The sequence below is a fragment of the Microcebus murinus genome, chromosome 6, assembly GCF_040939455.1.
Source record: "Microcebus murinus isolate Inina chromosome 6, M.murinus_Inina_mat1.0, whole genome shotgun sequence".
Lineage (NCBI taxonomy): Eukaryota > Metazoa > Chordata > Mammalia > Primates > Cheirogaleidae > Microcebus > Microcebus murinus.
This window is the reverse complement of record NC_134109.1, coordinates 10,137,729-10,156,357: the sequence shown is the minus strand read 5'-3', so window position 1 is coordinate 10,156,357 and position 18,629 is coordinate 10,137,729. Positions and strand designations below refer to the sequence as shown.

Below are 18,629 nucleotides of genomic sequence, written 5' to 3'. Positions count from 1 at the left end.
CAGGGTACACCTGGAAGTCCCAAAGGCTCCGGAATTAGCAGTGGCAGATAACTGAGGGGACGGGGTTGGGGTGCACGAATGCAGCAAGAGGATCACATGAAAGAACCAGTGGGATCGCAATCCCCTCCCCCACAACTCCCACCCGGGGACTGTCCCTCCCCCACCAGGCACAGGAATGGAAGTTTATTCTCTAAAGAGGGTTAAAAAAAAAAACAAAAAACACTGAGAAGATCTCGATGCAAATCATACTGAAAGCAGGCAGATCAAGTGATTCGGTGCAGACTGGATGCTTCGTAATCTGCCAGCGCCGTGACACAGCCCAACCTGCATGAGAAGGAGGACGGTCCCCATGGCTGTCTCGTTCCCTTCTGCTATGAGGCGAGGCTGTGAGACTCTCATCCCTTCCACCTCTTCAGGTGAGATCCTTATCCACACTCCTCTTGGATCTGCCGCTGGGCAGTCACCAGCCAGGAATGCAGGCTTCATTGTGTTACAGTTCCAGGAACCTGGTCTGTAAGTGACCATGGAGGAAACCAGCTGAGTCACTGAATCTACTCTGATAAGGCTCACAGCCAAGGCTGACTTCTCAACCCACAAAACTGGACCGGCCAGGGTCCCGTCTTGCCTCCGGGATCCAAGTCAATGGCCTCTGCAGGGCCAGCTAGTCCTTGACCTAGTGCTGGCCAAGCGTCTCCTCCTCCCCCCAAATCCAAGTCCCCAAAGCCTCCCTCTTACTACCCTGCCCTTGACTAACTGCGTCTTGCCAGACTTAGTTCTGATGCCTGGTTCTACCCATATGAGCCCAGTGGCCTGGAACTCGAGACAATTTCGCTTAGCCTTAGTTTTCAGAGGCAGAAATTATACCCACCATTGGGTTATCTGGAAAACTTAGCACAGTGTCCTGCACTGTGGTCACCCCCGGGCCCACACACACTCCCCCAAATCACGATATCAATGCCCTATAACCAATAAAGACAATCCCTGACTTCACTGGCTTTTACACCACCTGTGCCGTATATTACAGGTATCACGACGAGGATACCCCAAATCGTCTTCCTCAATTCAGGCCGGAACGGCTACGTCAGCCCGGCCGGGGAGAAGCCGTGCTCACACACAGGGCAGCTCTGTGAGCTACGTGGCCCCCTTCACTGTGTATCCGGAATATCACTGGAACATCTGATTGCATCTCATCCTTGTTTTATAAAAATAAGTAGAAATAGAAAAAAAGTGACGGTGTGGTACCACCAGTAGTGGTAACTACTGGTCTCATAGGCCTGGCATGGAGACAAGAATGGAACCGGAGCAATGAAGACTGGGGCGCTGACCATGTGCTCCACCAAGAAGCGAGAGGGAGGTTGGGGGGCTCACATGCAGCATGACATCATTTGACAATGCTGAAACGGTGAGGCAGGATTAGGATTTTTTTTTCCCATTCTCTGGGAATTAAAATCCCTTGTCATTTGTAAGTCTAGCCTCGGACTTTCAGCATTTGATGTTATGTAAACAAAAGTTGGCAGCTGTCTATAAACCAATTTCTTAATGACATCCTTCTGTTTTCTAAACAAACTTTGATAGTCCACATAAAGTAGAAGATTATTTATCCAAAACAACTGGGACTTGACTTGCTCTGGGTTAATAGTGCTTCTTGGGTTCGTATGTCTCAACTCCAAAAAAAGACAAGGATTAGACGGAGATGTTATTGCCGCCAGAGCATGCAACATCCTTGAGTCTGCACAACAGGACACGTACCTAGAGGACGCTATGACATCACCCTCTTCGTGCCAGGGCCACAGAACATAGATGGGACCACAGTGACAGGATGCCACCACCTTGCCTGAGTAAAGAGTCAGTGGGCCTCTCTCCATCCCCTCAAGTCTTACTCTCCTGTCCTGTGTCACACAGCCTTGCCAGGTTCCTCAGCCAGGTGGTGGCCGCACTGTGACCAGAGCCCAGGTCTGTCTCTGCACTCTCAGCTCCGGCTTGCTGCCACCACCCTGATCTCCGCCAAACTCACACAGAAACCTAAAGGGTTGTCCAGGTATGTCTCCCAGGTGTGCCCCTTCTAGGGAGGCGAAGGCGGCGTGACGGCCAATCGGCATGCATTCTTGTATGAGTTTCCCACAGCTGCTGTAACAAACTGCCACATACTTAGTGGCTGAAAACAGCACAAACGCATTACCTTGCAGTTCTGGAGGTCAGGGGTCTGAAATGGGTTTTACAGACGACAATCAAAGCTATGGGCAAGGCTGTGCTCCTCCTGGAGACTCCGGAGGAGAATCTCTCTCCTTCCCGTTTCTGGCTAGTGGCCACTGCCCGTTCCTGGGCTCCCAGCCCCTTCCCGCAGCGTAATCACTCTGAACGCTGCTTCCATGATCACATCTCTTCTCTCTCCGACCCTCCTACCCTCTTGTAAGGAAGCTTGTGACTAGTTGGGCCAGTTGGATAATCCAGGATAATCTCAACTCAAGAGGTCCTTCGCTTAATCGCATCTGCCAAGCCCCTCGTACCAAGTAAGGAAACACGTTCCCCAGTTGTGGGGATTAGGACGTGGACATCTTGGCGGGGGGCCTTGTTCAGCCTGCAACGACTGGGCCAGCAGTTCTGAAGACCTACTCTGAGTTGGGGGCGGCAGGACAAAGATGCATGGCCTCCACTCAGGGGTCTAACCGGGGGTGGGCTCAGAGGGCATCTGTGAGGCCCAGGGGGGCCAGCGGCAGGGGCTGTGAACTCTGCCCAGGAGGGCACAGACCGGGTTCAAGGAGGCTGTTCTGGGCCGGTCATGGTCACTCTCTGCTGCAGGGACCACGTGGACAAAGGTAAGTGACAGGAAAGATGTGGCCTGTGGGGGAATGGGAAGGCACCTGGGTGCAGCTGGGGTCTGGTTCATTCGAGGAGGGGGCAGGAGAGGTGAGGGCCAGGCTTCCTTCTGAGGGCAAGGGACGCAGAGGACGGGCGTGGCAAGAGCAAGACCTTCAGGCTGCAGGGCTGACACGGAACTGGGGACAGTGGAGGCAGGAAAACAGCGGATCCAGCAACTAACAGGGAGGATGTGCGCAAAGAGGTGAGCGTGGGAAGGCCCACCTAGACGGGAGACACACTCAGGGCCAGGACCGAGGACACAGAGGGAAAGGAAGGGCCAGAGGGCGATGCCATCTGAGGCTTCGAGTTCTTTCACCACCAAATCTGGCAGGTCACCGCCAAGCCCCCTTCCCACCCGCCGCCCCAGTTCCCAGCCAGAAGGGCTCAGAACGCTGCCTTTTAAGTATGTCATACCATGGAGGATTAAAAATAGTTTTAAAAAAAGAGAGGGATATAAATATCGCAAAGGCTCCTGGCTGCATGGAGAACCCCCCCAGGAGACGGAAGCAGGGGTGGGGTGCGACTCGTCACCGGAGCCCTGAGGCTCCCTCAGTTAGACCAAGCTCTGCAGTCCTGCAGGAGCCCAGGGTCTCGCTGGTCAACACCGAATGACCACAGGGCTTCTGTGAACTCCCCGAATGCTCCCTGGCTTCTCCTTGCCTTGGGGGATTATGATCTCCAAGCAACAGTGGATCACACTGTTCAAGAAGAGCAAAAATGAAAGGTGAATGTCAACTGCACGCGCTCCCTCTGGGCCCCACCTCCCTGCCCTCCCCAGCCAACACTGGCTCCCACCCTACTGAGGGGCTTGCTGGTCTCCCGGCCCCACCCCCGCCCCAGGGTCACACCTCCTGCCTTTGCCATTACGGACTTTCCCCTGCCTCCCCTCCCCCCCACTCCTGCAGCACCCACCCAGCATCCTCAGTCCCAACATGCTGCTCTCCAGCTCATGACATCCACGTCGCCTCTGTACGGAGAACTCCTGGAGTGTCCCATCCGCCCCTCACTCCACCCCCAGGCTCCCAGCATTTTGGGAGGACTCAATAACTGTCACCGGACCAACAGGCCAGGCTTCAAGCGGGTCAGCCCATTTCTACAGGAGGTGCAGAGTGAAGCCCGCATACAGTCACCCTTTTGAAAAGGCTGGGCCATTACACATACAACAAGTGTCCCCTGCTGTCATCCCCATGAGCCTCTCTGTCATGTGCCCTGGGTCTGGGTTTAGAAGATACAGCCTGCGCCCTCCTGCAGGAAGTCTTCCGGATTCGGCATTCTGAACGGGAGACCCCCAGTACTTGCTGGCGAGGAAACACAAGCGCACAGATTCCCTACTCCGCGGGGAGGCCGGCCTGACTCCAGCCTCCACCAGGCGGACTCCAGCCTCCCCAGACCCCCGGGACACATCCTGCCAGGGGTAACAAGGGTGACCCCTTGTCCCACAGGTGTTGGGTGACACCAGGGCCTCGCCCAGGCTTTCTTCTGGATACAGCCAGACACGGGACAGCAGTGGGAAGGCACAGGCGGGAAGCCCGTGGCAGCCGGTCAAAGCCAGCGCCGCGGCTCTGGGACCTGCGGGCATCTCAGGAGCCTCCAGCCCGGGCCACTGTTCCAAGTCAGAGCGACTGCCTTGGCGAAAACACTGCTGGACAAATGGACAGGGCTGGCTCCCAAATCTCTCACACACACACACACACACACACACACACACACACACACACACACAGCCCCTTTCCCTGGGAGCATTTATTCAGTCCTCTGTCTTCCTTCTTTCTGTACTGGGCCAAAGAGTAAATATTTTTGGTCTTATGGGTCCCTCTCTGCCTCAACCACGCAACTGTGCCCTTCTAGTGTGAAGGCGGCCATAGGGACATGCAAAGGAATGGGTGTGGCTAGTCCAAGAAAACTTTATTTGCAAAAAGAGGCAGCAGCCTGCAGACCATAGTTTGCAAATCCCTACTCTGATAGAAAAAACTATCAGAAGGAGACAGACCAGTAAAGAAGAAAAATGGCCGAAGATTTCTTTTAATGCCACACTTACGATTTTTGATGTTTCCTCTAATTCCTTCTGTGACAGACACAATCTACCACTGTTTAAAAAAAAAAAGAGAGAGAAAGGCACAGGGAAGGAGAAATTAAAAAAAAAAAAAGGTTTCTATGGGAACAGGGAGTTCACTTTTAATGGCTCAAGCACTAAAAGACAATTACTTTATTTTTCTCTCTTCCCTCAGACGCAGGGCAGGCGTGACCTGTGGCTCGTTGGGCAGGAGCAGCCTCAGCTGTTCCAGTAAAAAATTAAATGCTGGAGAGCGCCACAGGTCAGGGAGGGCAGCTTGTGAAATGTGGGCTCCTGGGCAAAGGGCTGCTTCCCCCGCGCAGCAGAGCCGGTCAGAGGCTCCCCTCCCCTCCCCCCCAGACTGCTGGCTGTCCTGACAGAGTCAAGGCCGACCACGAGCCGTGGCCACTGACACGTGACTCTGCGGTCAAACCTCTTCCTAGGTCTGCTGCCAACGGGACGAGGGCTTCTCTCGCTGCTGACAAACCGTCTGCCGGTGGGCTTCCATTTCACCTGCCCCTGAACATTCTCCTGCATGGGTGGAGTCAGGACCCCCTGCCTGCCCTGTCTGTGGGCCGGTCACTAAACCTCCCTGGACACCTCCAACTCTAGCCAGGACAAACCAAGAATGCACACGGTGTACCGTTGTGCACTCTCACAGCAACCTCTTCTGCACGGGTCCTCGGTGGAAGTGAGTCTACAGCACCTGACAGGCAGAAGAATCCAAGACCCAGCCAGCTGTGCCTGGTGGAGCCCAGAGTCACACACTGCCGTCCCCCAACATGTCCCGGGGACTGGAACACACATGGCCGTAGGTGGGCACATTCTGCCCAGGCTCCAACACTCCTTGCACCACCTTCCCAGGGATGCATTTGAGCCCCTGATGATCCAACTCTCTCATTTTGCAAATCAGGAAACTGAGGAATATTGAGGAAAGGGGATTTCTCAGGATCCCACAGCAAGTTAGCAACAAAACCAGGACACAGGCTCAGGCCTTCAGCCTCCTGGTCTTGGCTGTGGCTTCCCCAGCTGCGCGAACTTCCACCTGGAAAAGACCTTGGAGAAAAATCCACACTTCGAGTTAGGGATAGAGCTGGCACCAGAACATGGCCTTTGCCTGCAATCAGGGCTTAGCTTAAAGCCCGTGACCTGACCCCACCTGGAGCCAGAAAGAAACTCTACATGATGATTCATGCCTTAGAATCAAGCACACAGCCCCAGGGGCAGTGCCCTGGCAGGCAGCTGCTTGAGGACATGAAACCTCTGCATTTGGTTTCCTTTTGGTTTTTGTACAGAAACCTTAGTGCACTTGCTGTGTCCTCCAAGAGCTGGGGAGGTGGGAGCAGGAAAGGTGCATCCTGGGCTCCTTCCCTTCTCTGGCTGCCAGATAACAGTGGCCATGGCAGCAGCCTGGTCCCACTGCTGTGTACCCCATGGCTCTATGCACGGAAGGTCTGGAGATCGGGAGATAAAGACAGGGAGATAGGAGCGCAGGGCTGTGGGAAAGAAGGCTGTCGTGGCTGACTTCATCCTATGAGCCAGGGCAACCCTGCCTTTTTCTCCCAGTGGCATTCGTGGACCAATGATACTATTGGTCCTGGCAGGGGACCAAGGAGCTGCCCAGGCCCCAGCTCTGCTGCAGGCCACAAAACCCACTGGAGGCATTAGCAGCAACATGTTTAGGTGGCTGGGTGGTGGGTGGACTAGCAAAGGGGAGGCCAGGCCCCAGCCATAAAGGAGTCATTGCCAGGTCCAAGCATGCATGAGGAACACCTGGGTCTGAGCCAGGGGATCGAAAGGAGAAAGCAGGCCACATGGGCAAGGGCTGGTCCATCTGAAACACACAGGCACCGTCCTGCCCCAGGCTAGTCCAGCGACTTCCCTCCTGTTCTACGCTGTGCAATGCAGAACCTGTGCAGTCAAGTTTCTGGTCGGCCTTCAAAGTCCAGACCCAAACCTACCCCGCTCTGAGAGGGCTCTGCAGCACCCAGCCATGGGCTAGTATAGTAGCCTCTTTACCTGTATGCCCACGGCACATGACTCACAGAGCAAGCACGACAGGGTTAGTTTGACCTGGGTTCAAATCCCCGCCCCACTTACAAGTCCCGTGGCCTTGGGCAGGTTCTGACTGAGGGTGGGAACGCCCCTTAGGGAGCAGGATCCAGCCAGGAAAGACGGACAGTCCCCCTGCAGCTCCCCCAGAGCAGCATCAGCCTGGCGCCCCCCCCCAACTCGCCCACCTCCACTTCTGGGTGCCAGGGCCAAGCCAAGCCCCTCTGGAACAGTGGGGCCACGAATCCCAGCCTCAAACCCCAAAAGCCCCAGAACAACAGCTGACGGCCCCAAACTGACCTCTGCGCTGCTAGAATCAGAAAATTCAAGCTCCAGTCTGGCTGGGTGCCTGTGACAGTTTCACACTCCTTAAAGGCAGAACCAGCTTTTCGTTCCCCAGCGTCTGCCAGATGCTACGTGCTCAGCACACGTTCGCCGTACTGCACAGAGAAGGAATATAGATTCTCTGGGTAGCGGCGGCTTCCCACACAAACAGGAGCCTCTTCTAAATCCTGGCCCGATGTCCCTTTCTGCCCAGCAGGAAAGTGTCCCCCAGAACTAGTGGAGCCCTCAGCTGGAACCTAAGGCCAAGGCAAAGAAGGAGAGGGGACAGCCAAAGCAGCCTTGTCATCCAGGACACTGGATCCCTGGAGCCCACCTCCAGGCAGAGAACTGTTAAGGCACAGACCCTTAACAAACTGCCTTCAACCTCCATTCTAGAAGATATAGTCCCTGCTTTCCCGTGTGGCTCCAAGGAAGTGGGGGCCACCGGGCAGAGGCTGCCGATATCCTGCAATTCCATCTTCTCCTCTCCGAAAAGGTCAACAGCTTGGACCACCCCCGCTTCCTTCCAAGCGACCCTGCGAGGGTGGCACAGGCAGTCTTTGCCCAGAGGGACATCCGCGCTCTGCCAGGGAGCCCGGAGTTTACAAACATCCCTGTGAGCCATCCATAGCGACCATATCCAGAGAACCTCGTCGGCCTGTCAGACACAGGAAGCTGGGCAGCAGGCCTCCTGGGCGAGGCCATCTCCCTGGCCAGCTCACCCTGACATCCGAAGGCAGGAAGTCTGGGGAGGAAGTCTTCACTCCAACAGTCCCCTGGGGGATGATCTCCTACATCACAATCACACTGCGTGGATTCCAGAATCCCACAGGGCAGGCCGACAGATGAGGGCTTCAGATGAGCAAGAGAGCACCGGCCAACGTCCCTCCAAGTCAACTTAAACATTAGACACACGGACAGATACAAAGACAGAGATTTATTACTAAACCATTCTTCCTTGCAAGGTAATATCCCCGAGGCTGTAAACTTGGGGCTACCCCTCATTACTGACCCTGTAACCCTCCCCTCCCAGGACCCCAAGAGGGTCAAAGCTTTCTGAAAAGAACTAGGATACCTAACCGTGACAGCAGCTGCTGCCTGCAGATGGAGACCAGAAGCCCCCTCAATCCCCATGATTACAGAGTCATGACATCCCGCTGCAGCCAGCCTCCCGTCACTGCCACTGCCTGTGCTGTAAGTGCCCACGGCTGCAAAAGCAGCCCTCCAGCCTGAACTCCTGCCCCTCGTGACTGGCACCCATGCTGGGCTCAGGTGAACAAGTCCTCCGCGGATGATGGTCCGGGTACATCTGGGGCCAGTTGACATCCAACAGCCAGTGTTGGCAGATGCTCTAAGCTTGGCGTGGCTGGGGGGTGCCTTCTGAACTTGGCCCTTTGGTTGGGGTTTTCTGAGTGCCACGGAAGCAAGGAGAGACTATGTCTTTTAAGCATTCAGTCAAGAGACTGCGAAACCAAGGGGAAAATCAAGAGAAGGCAGATTTCTGCCCCCAGCCCCACTCCCAACCTCTTTTCAGCAATGCTGAGCGAAGCAGCAAAGCCCAACTCAGCAACTCTGGGGTGCTGACAACCCCCAAAAGACACAGACAGCTTCATCCATAAATAGCTCCAAACCGCAAACAACCCAAAGGTCCCTGGACAGATGGAGAGACACCCAAACAGCGGTACATCCGCACCATGGACTAGTGCTCGGAAATACAAAGGAACCACTGATGCAGTCAAGAACAAGGATGAATCACAGAAACATAATGTTGAGCAAAAAGGGCCGGATCAAAAGAGTACACATTGTATGATTCAATTTTACATCAAGTTCTACAGGCAAAACTAATCTTCGGTAATAAAGATCAGAATAGTTAGCTTGATTGGGGGGAGGTGTTACTGACTGGGAAGAAAGGAATTGCAACCAATCTAGGGAACTGGGAATCTTCTCCACCTTGATCTGGGTGGTGGTTACATGGGTGTATCCACACATAAAATTTCGTGGAGCTTACCTTTAAGATTAGTGTACATGATATATATAATACATATATATACACATTAATTTAAAAGTGTATTTTTCTAATGGCAAAGCCCACCGATGCTCAAATTGTAACTGCCATTTGCCTCAAAGTGAGAACAGTTCACTGGGAGCTGAGGGAGAGTACCCTACCCAGTGAACTCTTACCCAACCTTCAGGACCCATCTCAAATTGCCCCCATTCTGTGAAGCCTTATCCTATCTTCTCACTGTAACGTGATGCTGATATTGCTGAACATTTCTTCACAACAGTCAATTTCCTCTAAACTGGGAGCTCATCCCAGAGGAATTCAGGAACTTGTTGCACCAAGCATTGATTATTAAGTGCCTATAAAACACCCAGTGATTACCTAAGACATACAGACACACACACACACACACACACACACACATCCTGACAGCCCAAACAAGATGGCAACTCAGCAAAATACACTAATGCCCACCCCCAAATAGGATGCCAGCTCTTCGCAGGCAACAGGATCCAGGCACTTGGCTCACCATCCAAAGGGATCATTTTCTACACCACCAGCCCAATCCTCCTCCTCTGACACAAATCACAGCGAGAAGAGCTCAGAAAACGCCCACCCCGGTAGGCTCCCTTCTCCTTTTCAGGTCACCTCTGCCTACAGTGTCCTTGCCCAACCCATGGGCAGGGCAGGTCCACCTGGGCTCCCAGGAAGCATTCGGTTGGGTGTAATGTTTAAACTCTACTGCTCCGCCATCCCCCAGCCTGCACCCAGCCTGCTGGGGCCGCCTGCCTGCTCACGGCAAAGTCACTGCACCTGCTTGGGGGGGAGGGGCGGCCACCTCCCCCCACCCCCATCACACCTGCCCAGGTCTCCCAGTCCTCTCCCAACCACCCCCAACCTTGAAATCTCTAGAAACCCAAACCTGCAGGGGAAGTGGCTACAGAAACTCCACCTGCGCAGGTTCATGTGGGTGAAGAGAGGCCGGAAGTGGAACTCTGTCCAGTCTGCAAACCCGCATATAAATAGAAAGAGGCTGGAAATACGCTTCCGCGAAGAGCAGGTCTGTCTTGAGTGGGTGGGTTCAGGCAGGCAATTATGGGTGATTTTATTTTTTTCCCTGCAAATATTTTTGTGCTTTCTAAGTTTCCACACTGAAAAAATTCTTTTGAAAGATACACACACCACGTGTGTGGCACAGCCACTCCTAGCCCTTGTCAGAAACGGCTGGTCACAGGGGCTTCTTTTTCGCCTCGTCGCAGTGTCCCGCGCTCCTCAGTTGGAGGCCCGGCCTGCGGGGAGGGCAGCCCACTGAGGACAGCGGGGGTCTGCGCCGCGTGCCCGCCTGACCCCACCGATCCGCACCCCTGGCTCCCTGCAACCAGGCTCACCGCGGCGCCGCCCCCATTCAGTCCCCGTGGCCTGGAAGGTTCTTAGGAAGTGCACGAACTCACGCACTCACACTCTCTCTCTCATACACGCGCACACACACACACGCTCACACACACACGTACACACGCACGCACACACACACATGCACACACACACGCACGCACGCAGTCACACTTTCTCCTCCCCTCCCTGACCCGGGCCACCGCCCCCAAGAGCCCACATACAAACTTCTCCAAACTCGCGACGGCGGCTGGAGACGGATGGTGACGTCGCCCTCCTGGAAACGACCCCCCAACACACACACACACACACACACACACACACACACGCACGCACACACACACACGCACACACACACGCACACACACGTGCCGCCCCACCCCCTGGGCAACTGCGAATCCGGCCGGGGCGGCCGCGCTGGGGGCCGGGGCCGGGGCCGGGGCGGGGGCTGGCGTCTCCACCGGGCGCCCAGCCCCGAGTCGAGTGACAGCGGCGGGTCCGGCGCGCGGCGCGGCCCGAGCGGCCAAGTGCAGCTGCGCCCCGGGCTCCGCGGGCGCCGGGCGGGCGTCCCTCGGGGCGCCGCCGGGCTGCGTTACCTTGCAGGTTCTGGACTCGGATGTCGCTGATCTGCCCGATGAGCTCCTCGCGTTGGAACCAGTCCCACTCGTGCGCAGCCATGAAGCGCGGGCGGCGGGCCGGGGCGCCGGGCGGGCGCGGGCGGCGGGCGCGGGGAGCGGGCGGGCGGGCGCGCGAGCGGCACGCACCCGGCGAGGTCGCCGCCGAGCTGGAGCGGCGGCGGGCGCGGGCGGGGCGCGGGCGGGGCGGGCGGCGCGGTCGGGGCCGCCCCCGCCGCGGGCGGGCAGCGGGCGGGCGCGGGGCGGCGGGTGCGGGGCGCCCGGCTCGCGCTCACTCCCCCATCCGGGGGCGGGGGCCCCGGGGGGCGAGGGGCGGGGCGGGGCGGGGCGGGGAGGCTGGCTCGGGCCGGTTTCTTTTTTTCCCTGGGGTGTGTGTTGGTTGGATTGTTTGGTTGCAAACGCGCGCGGTGATGCGGGCGGGGTCGGGCCCCCAGATTGTGATGTCTCAGGGGGCGGCGGGCGGGGTGACGCAGCCACTCCGGGGCTGAGGCTGGCGGTCCGGCTACCTGGTCAGGAGGCTGTCCTCGACGCCTCCCTCTCCTCCGGGATAAGTCCCCTACCCCCCTAGATTCTCCCCACCACTGCCCACTGGGGAGACGGCCCCCGCGGAGGGCCCGGGCCCAAGCCCTGCCCATCCCCGACCCCTGGGGGCCCCTCTGGAGGGGAGGAGCATCCACGGCCTGAGTAGGGGGTGAAGTGATGTGGAGATAAAGTTGGAGGAGCGTCCAAAGTGGGGGGCCATGGGGACAAGGGTCTCTTTCCTCAGTTTAGATCTAGGGAGCCATTTTCTGCCCAGGAAAGTGACCCCAAGTGCTGGGAGGAGAGAGAAGCAACCCACTTCCAGGAGCTGGGGTGGCCAGTGGGGTCCTGGGCTTCTGAGTCTCCACATGACCCTCTCCAGGGCCTTACTGAAAATGCCAGGACAAGCCTTTCTGGCCCGAATCCCTTCCCCCACTGTTTAACTCAGGAGAATTCCTGGATCTTATCTTGTTTGGGGCCCACAACTTATATGTACCTCAGGCAAAGAGTTCTTTATTGGTTTACATTCTGAAAAAGTGAGGTCCTCCCTCTGCCCCCCTCTCCCAGTCATGAAATTTGCCCAAGGCTGAGGAATGACTTAGGGGCATGAAGTCCCAGCTCCCTGCTCTCAGCTGGGTGCTCCATCCCTTTCTGGGACACCTAAGGCCACAAAGAAAATGGCTTTAAGTATGGAATATTCCAAGGGAAAAAAATTGGGCATGGCTGATGGGGCATTTAGACACATGGGCCTGTGGTCACCATTGCCCTGTTCAGGGTACTGAATACTGGAAACCTGGCTACTCGTTGATTAACAAGTAACTGTGGAGGCCCGACTGGTGAGCAGGTCTGTGCCCCTGAAGCAGGGCCCTGGAGGAGAGTGGGTTTACCCTGAAGTCATCCACGGGGCAGGGGAGAGAGAGGAGCCCCCACTGGGACAGCAGCAGCCAGGGATCGGTGGGGACAGAAGTAGAGGCCCCTTCAGGGGCTCCTGGGTGCAGGGGCTTGAGGCAGGAGCTGCCTTCTCCCTGCCTGGATTCATAATTGCGTGGTCATTTCACACTCCAGTGAGCAGGGTCTGTCTCTGCATCCTGCACAGCCAGGTGCCAGTAGCCAGGCTAATTTTGCCCCATCTGCTAGCCGTCTCCTGTTTTTATACCTCAATTTATTTTCTGTAATTGCTGCGGGGTGAAGTTGGGCTGAAAACCATTCTCTTTACAAAGCAAAGAGCCAAGATAGTCTGCTTGTCTCTCCATGACGAGGCGGGTTGCAGGGAATCTGGCTTTAAACAGTGTGCGTGGACTGGATGCCAGCTGCAGGGATGGGCCATTTTTCATGCTACTAGAGATGACCGTTCCTGGGAATGAAAGGCCGCATCATGTGGTGATCATTGCCCAGGCACTAACAACTCCCTGGCAGGGAGGAGCCATGATCAGCATTTATTAAGCACCAACTGTGTACAGATGTTGGACCTTCTGTTGGAAAGCCTAAAGAACTTTCTTTGCATCAAGGTGGAAAGAATTTTCGGTGGTTTTCAGAATGGAATAGGAGCCAGCACTGAGCAAGAGGCTGGCCTCTAAAAGGTACTTGCATATTCATTGAACTAATGTGTCAATATCACCCCTCTCCCCTTCGGTTCTCTAGCTCCTCAGTGGGACACACAAGGTCATCTGTGATTAGTCCCTGTGCCATGTCCTCGTGCCTGAATCCTGGTTTTACACATTTTGATCCAGTAATTCTGAGATGCTGCAGGTCCTAGTCACACCCGGTCACCTCCAGGCCTTTGTTCAACTATTCCCTTTGAAAGGCCCCTTACCTGCTCACTGCACTCACCTTTACCTAGCTTATTCCCACTTAATCATGTGCCATCAAGAGAACCTTCTTCAACAACCCCAAGCCCAGCTGAGTGCCTGGCTAGTACAATCTCAATATCCCAGGAACTCTGCCAATCTGTTTCTACATTGCATTGTACTACAATATTAGCTTGCTTAATGGTTTTCCCCAACAAATTGGGAAATACTTGAAAACAGGGGTTGTGTCTTACTCGTTTCTCTATCTGAGCACTTAGCATAGTACCTGGCAGAGAGAGAGTCTCAATATTGAATGGATGGATGAATGAATGACTCTCACTGTAGGCCTGAACTCAGAAAGCAAGAGAACAAAATGAGGCCCTGAAGGGGCCTCTACTTCTGTCCCCACCGATCCCTGGCTGCTGCTGTCCCAGTGGGGGCTCCTCTGTCTCCCCTGCCCCGTGGATGACTTCAGGGTAAACCCACTCTCCTCCAGAGCCCTGCTTTAGGGGCACAGACCTGCTCACCATTCGGGCCTCCACAGTTACTTGTTAATTAACGAGTAGCCAGGTTTCCAGTATTCAGTACCCTGAACAGGGCAATGGTGACCACAGGCCCATGTGTCTAAATGCCCCATCAGCCATGCCCAACAGTTGACCCCCATGTTCTGGGCCCAAGTAAACTCTTGGGGAGGTGATCAAAAAATGCTCATTTGCAATGGGCAAAGCACATGCTTTTGGGAACCAGGCAAATACCAAGATATAATATGTCCCTTTCTCCAGCTATGTACAGCCTCCTGGGTACAGAGTTCTGGCCAGGAGAGAAGGGTGTGTGATTTCCAGAGGGAATTAGGTATTTGGCATCTTGCATGAATTAACAATACTCTTTTTCTTTTGCACTTTTTTTGAGGAAGGAGAAGTACTCTGCCTGAAGGCTTGGCTTCCTGGGAGTTTCCAGACACTGAGTTTATAGAAGTTGCCCAATTCTGCTAGAATCCTTGTCATTGTTTAAAATTGATTTCTGCTGAGGGAAAGGACTTGGCGTCAGAGAATTGCAGAAAATCCCCGTACTGAACCTCAGAGAACACTGAATCCAACATCCTTCCCCGAGTAAGGACTTCTGAAACATCTGGCCCAATGATCTTCATGCTTCTGCTTATGGGGACTGATGAGTTCAGGCAGGAAACCCAGACAGAGGTTTGAATCACTGCATGTCAGACCCACTTTGGGAAAAAATAAGAACAATGAAGATAACCCTAGGATACCTTCCCAGCCACTTCCAGGACAGGAGTGTGATGGGGGCAAGTGGTATGCTGCCTTCTCTGGCCACAGCCATAATCTCTTACACGTGCACAGCCCTTTAGGGTCTGGACAGTCCTTCCTCAGCTGGGGTTCATCTGGTCTTCATAGTGACACTGTGAGGCAGAGGAGGCAGGGATCAGTTTTAGATGGGTCTTAAAGTTATAAGAAAGCTGCCCAGGGTCACAGAAAAAGGCAAAACCAGTCTTTGCCCTGTAGCCTGCACTGACTACCCACATCTCTCCCAAATATGCCTGGACAAGGGCTTATGCTGTGGACCAGACTGACACTTAGCAATTTGGTATTAGTCATATGGTTATGTAATATTTTCAAAAAGTCTTAGCTCTATTGAAATCATAGCGCTTATAAGCATATAAAAACCTTTAGGAATTTCAAAGTAAGTCCAATTAAGAGGTTATAGTGCACACCTAGACTGACCAATGATTATTCTTCAAATAGACCAAGAACATCTCTTCGGTGGGGCAGTCTGCATTATGATGTCATGAGGCTGCTCTGTAGCATAAAGACCCTTGGCCTCATTCATTCACTCAACGAACATTGGTTGAATGCCCACCTATGGCCTACCCTAGGACCCAACTGTGAACAAGACCCAAGCAAGGAGCCCAGCTCTCTGCAGTGTGGCCTGGCTCCAGAGTTTGGACCTTGTCGTAAGGGCAACGAGGAGCCTTTGGAGGGTGATTTAAACCAGTCAGATTGTCCCTTTAGTTGTGGGGTGGAGAAGCCATCAGAAGTGTTAGGCGGGGTGTCAGGAGGCCCTGCCGGTCTCAGCGAGGCGGCGAAGGCCTACACCAGAGCAACAGCCGTGGGGATGGAGCCTCCAGCTGTTCGGGTGGCAGAATCAACAAGACCTCGTCGCCGGCTAAGAAATTTTGCAGCACCCTGTCCATATGCTTTGCTTCCAGTACGTCTGTCACACCCACTCCGCTGCAAACTCCTCCAGAATGTCGTGCAAGCAGGGCTATCTGATTCATCCGTGCATTACCAGATCCCAGTACCATGCTCACTAAACTCATAGTAGGTGCTCAATAAATGTTAGTTGCATGCCTGTAAACAAATTACATTTAAACTTCACCCGAGCAGTCACTCCTAATATTCACCAAGCCCCAGGCTCCTCACGAGAGTTAAGTTCAGCTCTGTGCCTTAGGAATGCCAGGTGTCATCCTGTCTGCTGGTTTTCTTCCTGCTGAACTTTCCCTACAAGTTGTCACTTCCTCCAGCAATCCTGTGGGGCATGACGCAGAGGCTGGTAGCAGAGAGAGCTGCTGAGACACAGAAAGAATCCAGGCCCAGGTAAAAGGAGGGCAGACGTGTGGGGCAGTGGACAGTGGACAGAGAAGGTTTCAGTCTTGTTTTGGCTACTCACAAACTTGTGACCTCGGGCAATTATTAACCTCGCTGGGCCTCTGTGCTCTCATCTGTAAAAGGAAGCTCATAGTCCCTACCTGGTAGGAGTGTGTGAGATCAAAGATATGCACATGCAAAATGAGCCACATTCAGAAGGAAAAAAACCACTGCTCCTGAACTTGGGAGATTACCTATAATATAAATGATTAATGTATTCTCTGAGATTTTATTAATTTTTTGGTGTGTGGAGGTGTTGGTGGGTGGTTAAAAAAATCCTGCTTCCCTAAGTAGACAGCACCGGATGCCCCAATTTCCACAAATAAAACCCTTCATTTCTCCTAGGTTTGAATAGTCAAAGGCTGCTTCCCTGGAGACAGCTCTGCTAATTTTTTTTTTTTTTTTTTTTTTTTGCAGACATTAGAACACTATTTAAAGAGTGTACATTTTCCAGTGAAACAAATGATAAACTTTCCCCCCCACAAAAGGAGAGCTGGGCCACTGTGGAAGGACAGAAGGCACTGTGTAGCAGGAGTTTAGAACAACATTGCAGAAATGCATTCAATTCTTTTTTAACATTTAGAAATCAAAAGCAAACCTTGTTGCTGATAATCCCAGGAAGAATGGTTTAAAAACTAAAGCTTGGTACAAACAAAATCCCTGGGCCAGCCCCTGGAGCTCACATTCCAAATCTACACCGCAACTCAATTTCAACATACTGTGTACCTATTATCTTACCTCGCAGCTGACATTTACCGAGAACTCACTATTTCCCAACGACTGTGTCACGTGCTTTGTATTTATTATCCCATTTAGTCCTCCCAACAGCCCTCCCAAGGAATACTATTATCGTCCTGATTTTATTAACGAGGACACTAAAGACAAAAAGTTCAGTAATGTCCCCAAGGTCACATGAGTCGTAGGTTAGACAGGGCAAGACTTGGGCCCAGCTATTGTTCAGAAACCAGGTCTAGTCTGTCTGCTCCACAGCAGCAGCCTTTGACCTTTTTGAGCTGGTCCAGGTTACTAAGCAGAACTGTTCAAGTTAGAGATTCACTGGGAAATATTTCCAGCCAGCAGTTGGCCTTGTCAGCCAACGAGAACACCAGGGGCAAGTTTTCCCTTATTAGGTCAGGAGCGAAAGGACTCCATTGCCTTCTGCAGGGAAGTTTCCTCTGTGTGTGTGAAATGCTGGGGCCATTTCTACCTCGGACCCCTGACCCCTGACCCATGACCCCCACCAATGGCAACATATCTTTGTGAAGAAACCTCAGTGTGGCTGTGCTAGGAAAGTTTGTATGTTTTGTGCTGTTCAAATAGATTTTAACACATGGATTCCAAAGGACGAAAGTCTTTATCCAAGCCAGTAACAAGACTTGTCAATTTTGTCTGACGAAGGTCTCCCAGGTCCATGCTTGGTAGCTAGTGTCCACAGACGGCCTCCATCAACCCTTCCCTCCCTGTGCTGGCATGCCACTCCTCCATGATGCAGCAGAATCTAATTTTCTCTCCCTTGAAACTGGGCTGGACTTAGTGACTTGCTTGACTAAGATGGTGTGGCAGATGTGATGTTCTGGAACCTCTGAGACTGGGTCACAAGAAGCCTTATGCCTTCCATCCTGGCCTCTTAGAACACTTGCTTGGGGAGAAGACTTCTGCCGCTTAATCGATCTGAGGCTGCCATGCTGTGAGGAAGCCCAGCTAGCTGCATAGCGGGTGGAGTGGGCAGAGAGAGAGAGGTGCCCCAGCAGCCCACAGCTGCTCCCTTGGACAAGAACTCGTCTGCAGCCCAGCTAAGCTTCTGGACGGCTCCAGCCCCAGCATGAGAGACCCTGTGTGAGAACTTCCTGGCGGAACCCAGCCGATGCTCCAAAGCATGGGAGAAAATACATTGCTTAGTTTTAAGCCACTCAGCAGTACCAGCTGACCAGAACACCATCCTCTCCTCTCCATTTCCACAGCGTCCTGGTCCAGGCCAGTGTCCTCCCTCCCTTCAATTACCTCCACCACTGCCTGCCTGTTTCCCTCCCCAACGGTGGTGGTTCACCAATCGTATATTTTCTGCGTGGATGTTCAGTAAAATGTTAAAGAATAAAAGTGCTCTTCCAGCTCCTGCCAAAAGGCTGTTGCACACACTTTCCTTCACATGGAATTCTCCGCCTTTCCTTAGTCTGTCTCTGATTAACTCCCACTGGTCATTCAGATCCAGCTCAGACCTCCCTTCATCAGCAAACCCGTTCCCTGTTGTATCAGTTAGCCTTGGCCGTGGAGTGAACATACCTACAAACAAAGCAAAGTGACTTAAAGCAACAATCATTAATTAGCTCGTGAGTCGGTCTATGGTTGGCA

At 53.7% G+C, this 18,629-nt stretch overlaps 1 protein-coding gene across 4 annotated transcripts in view; it reads right to left on the bottom strand.

Annotated features, from left to right (window-relative positions):
- The window catches only part of CLMN (calmin), a 96,097-nt gene extending 84,695 nt beyond the window's left edge, over nt 1–11,402 (bottom strand). For 2 of the 4 annotated variants that reach the window (XM_020285622.2, XM_012755382.2), the window contains exon 1: nt 11,276–11,402. In XM_020285622.2, the coding sequence (XP_020141211.1) occupies nt 11,276–11,357 (82 nt within the window). In that variant the 5' untranslated portion in view covers nt 11,358–11,402. The remainder of the gene's footprint in view (nt 1–11,275) is intronic. The other 2 variants (XM_012755377.3, XM_012755378.3) reach the window with 1 other exon arrangement.
- Between the last annotated feature and the right edge of the window lie 7,227 nt (nt 11,403–18,629).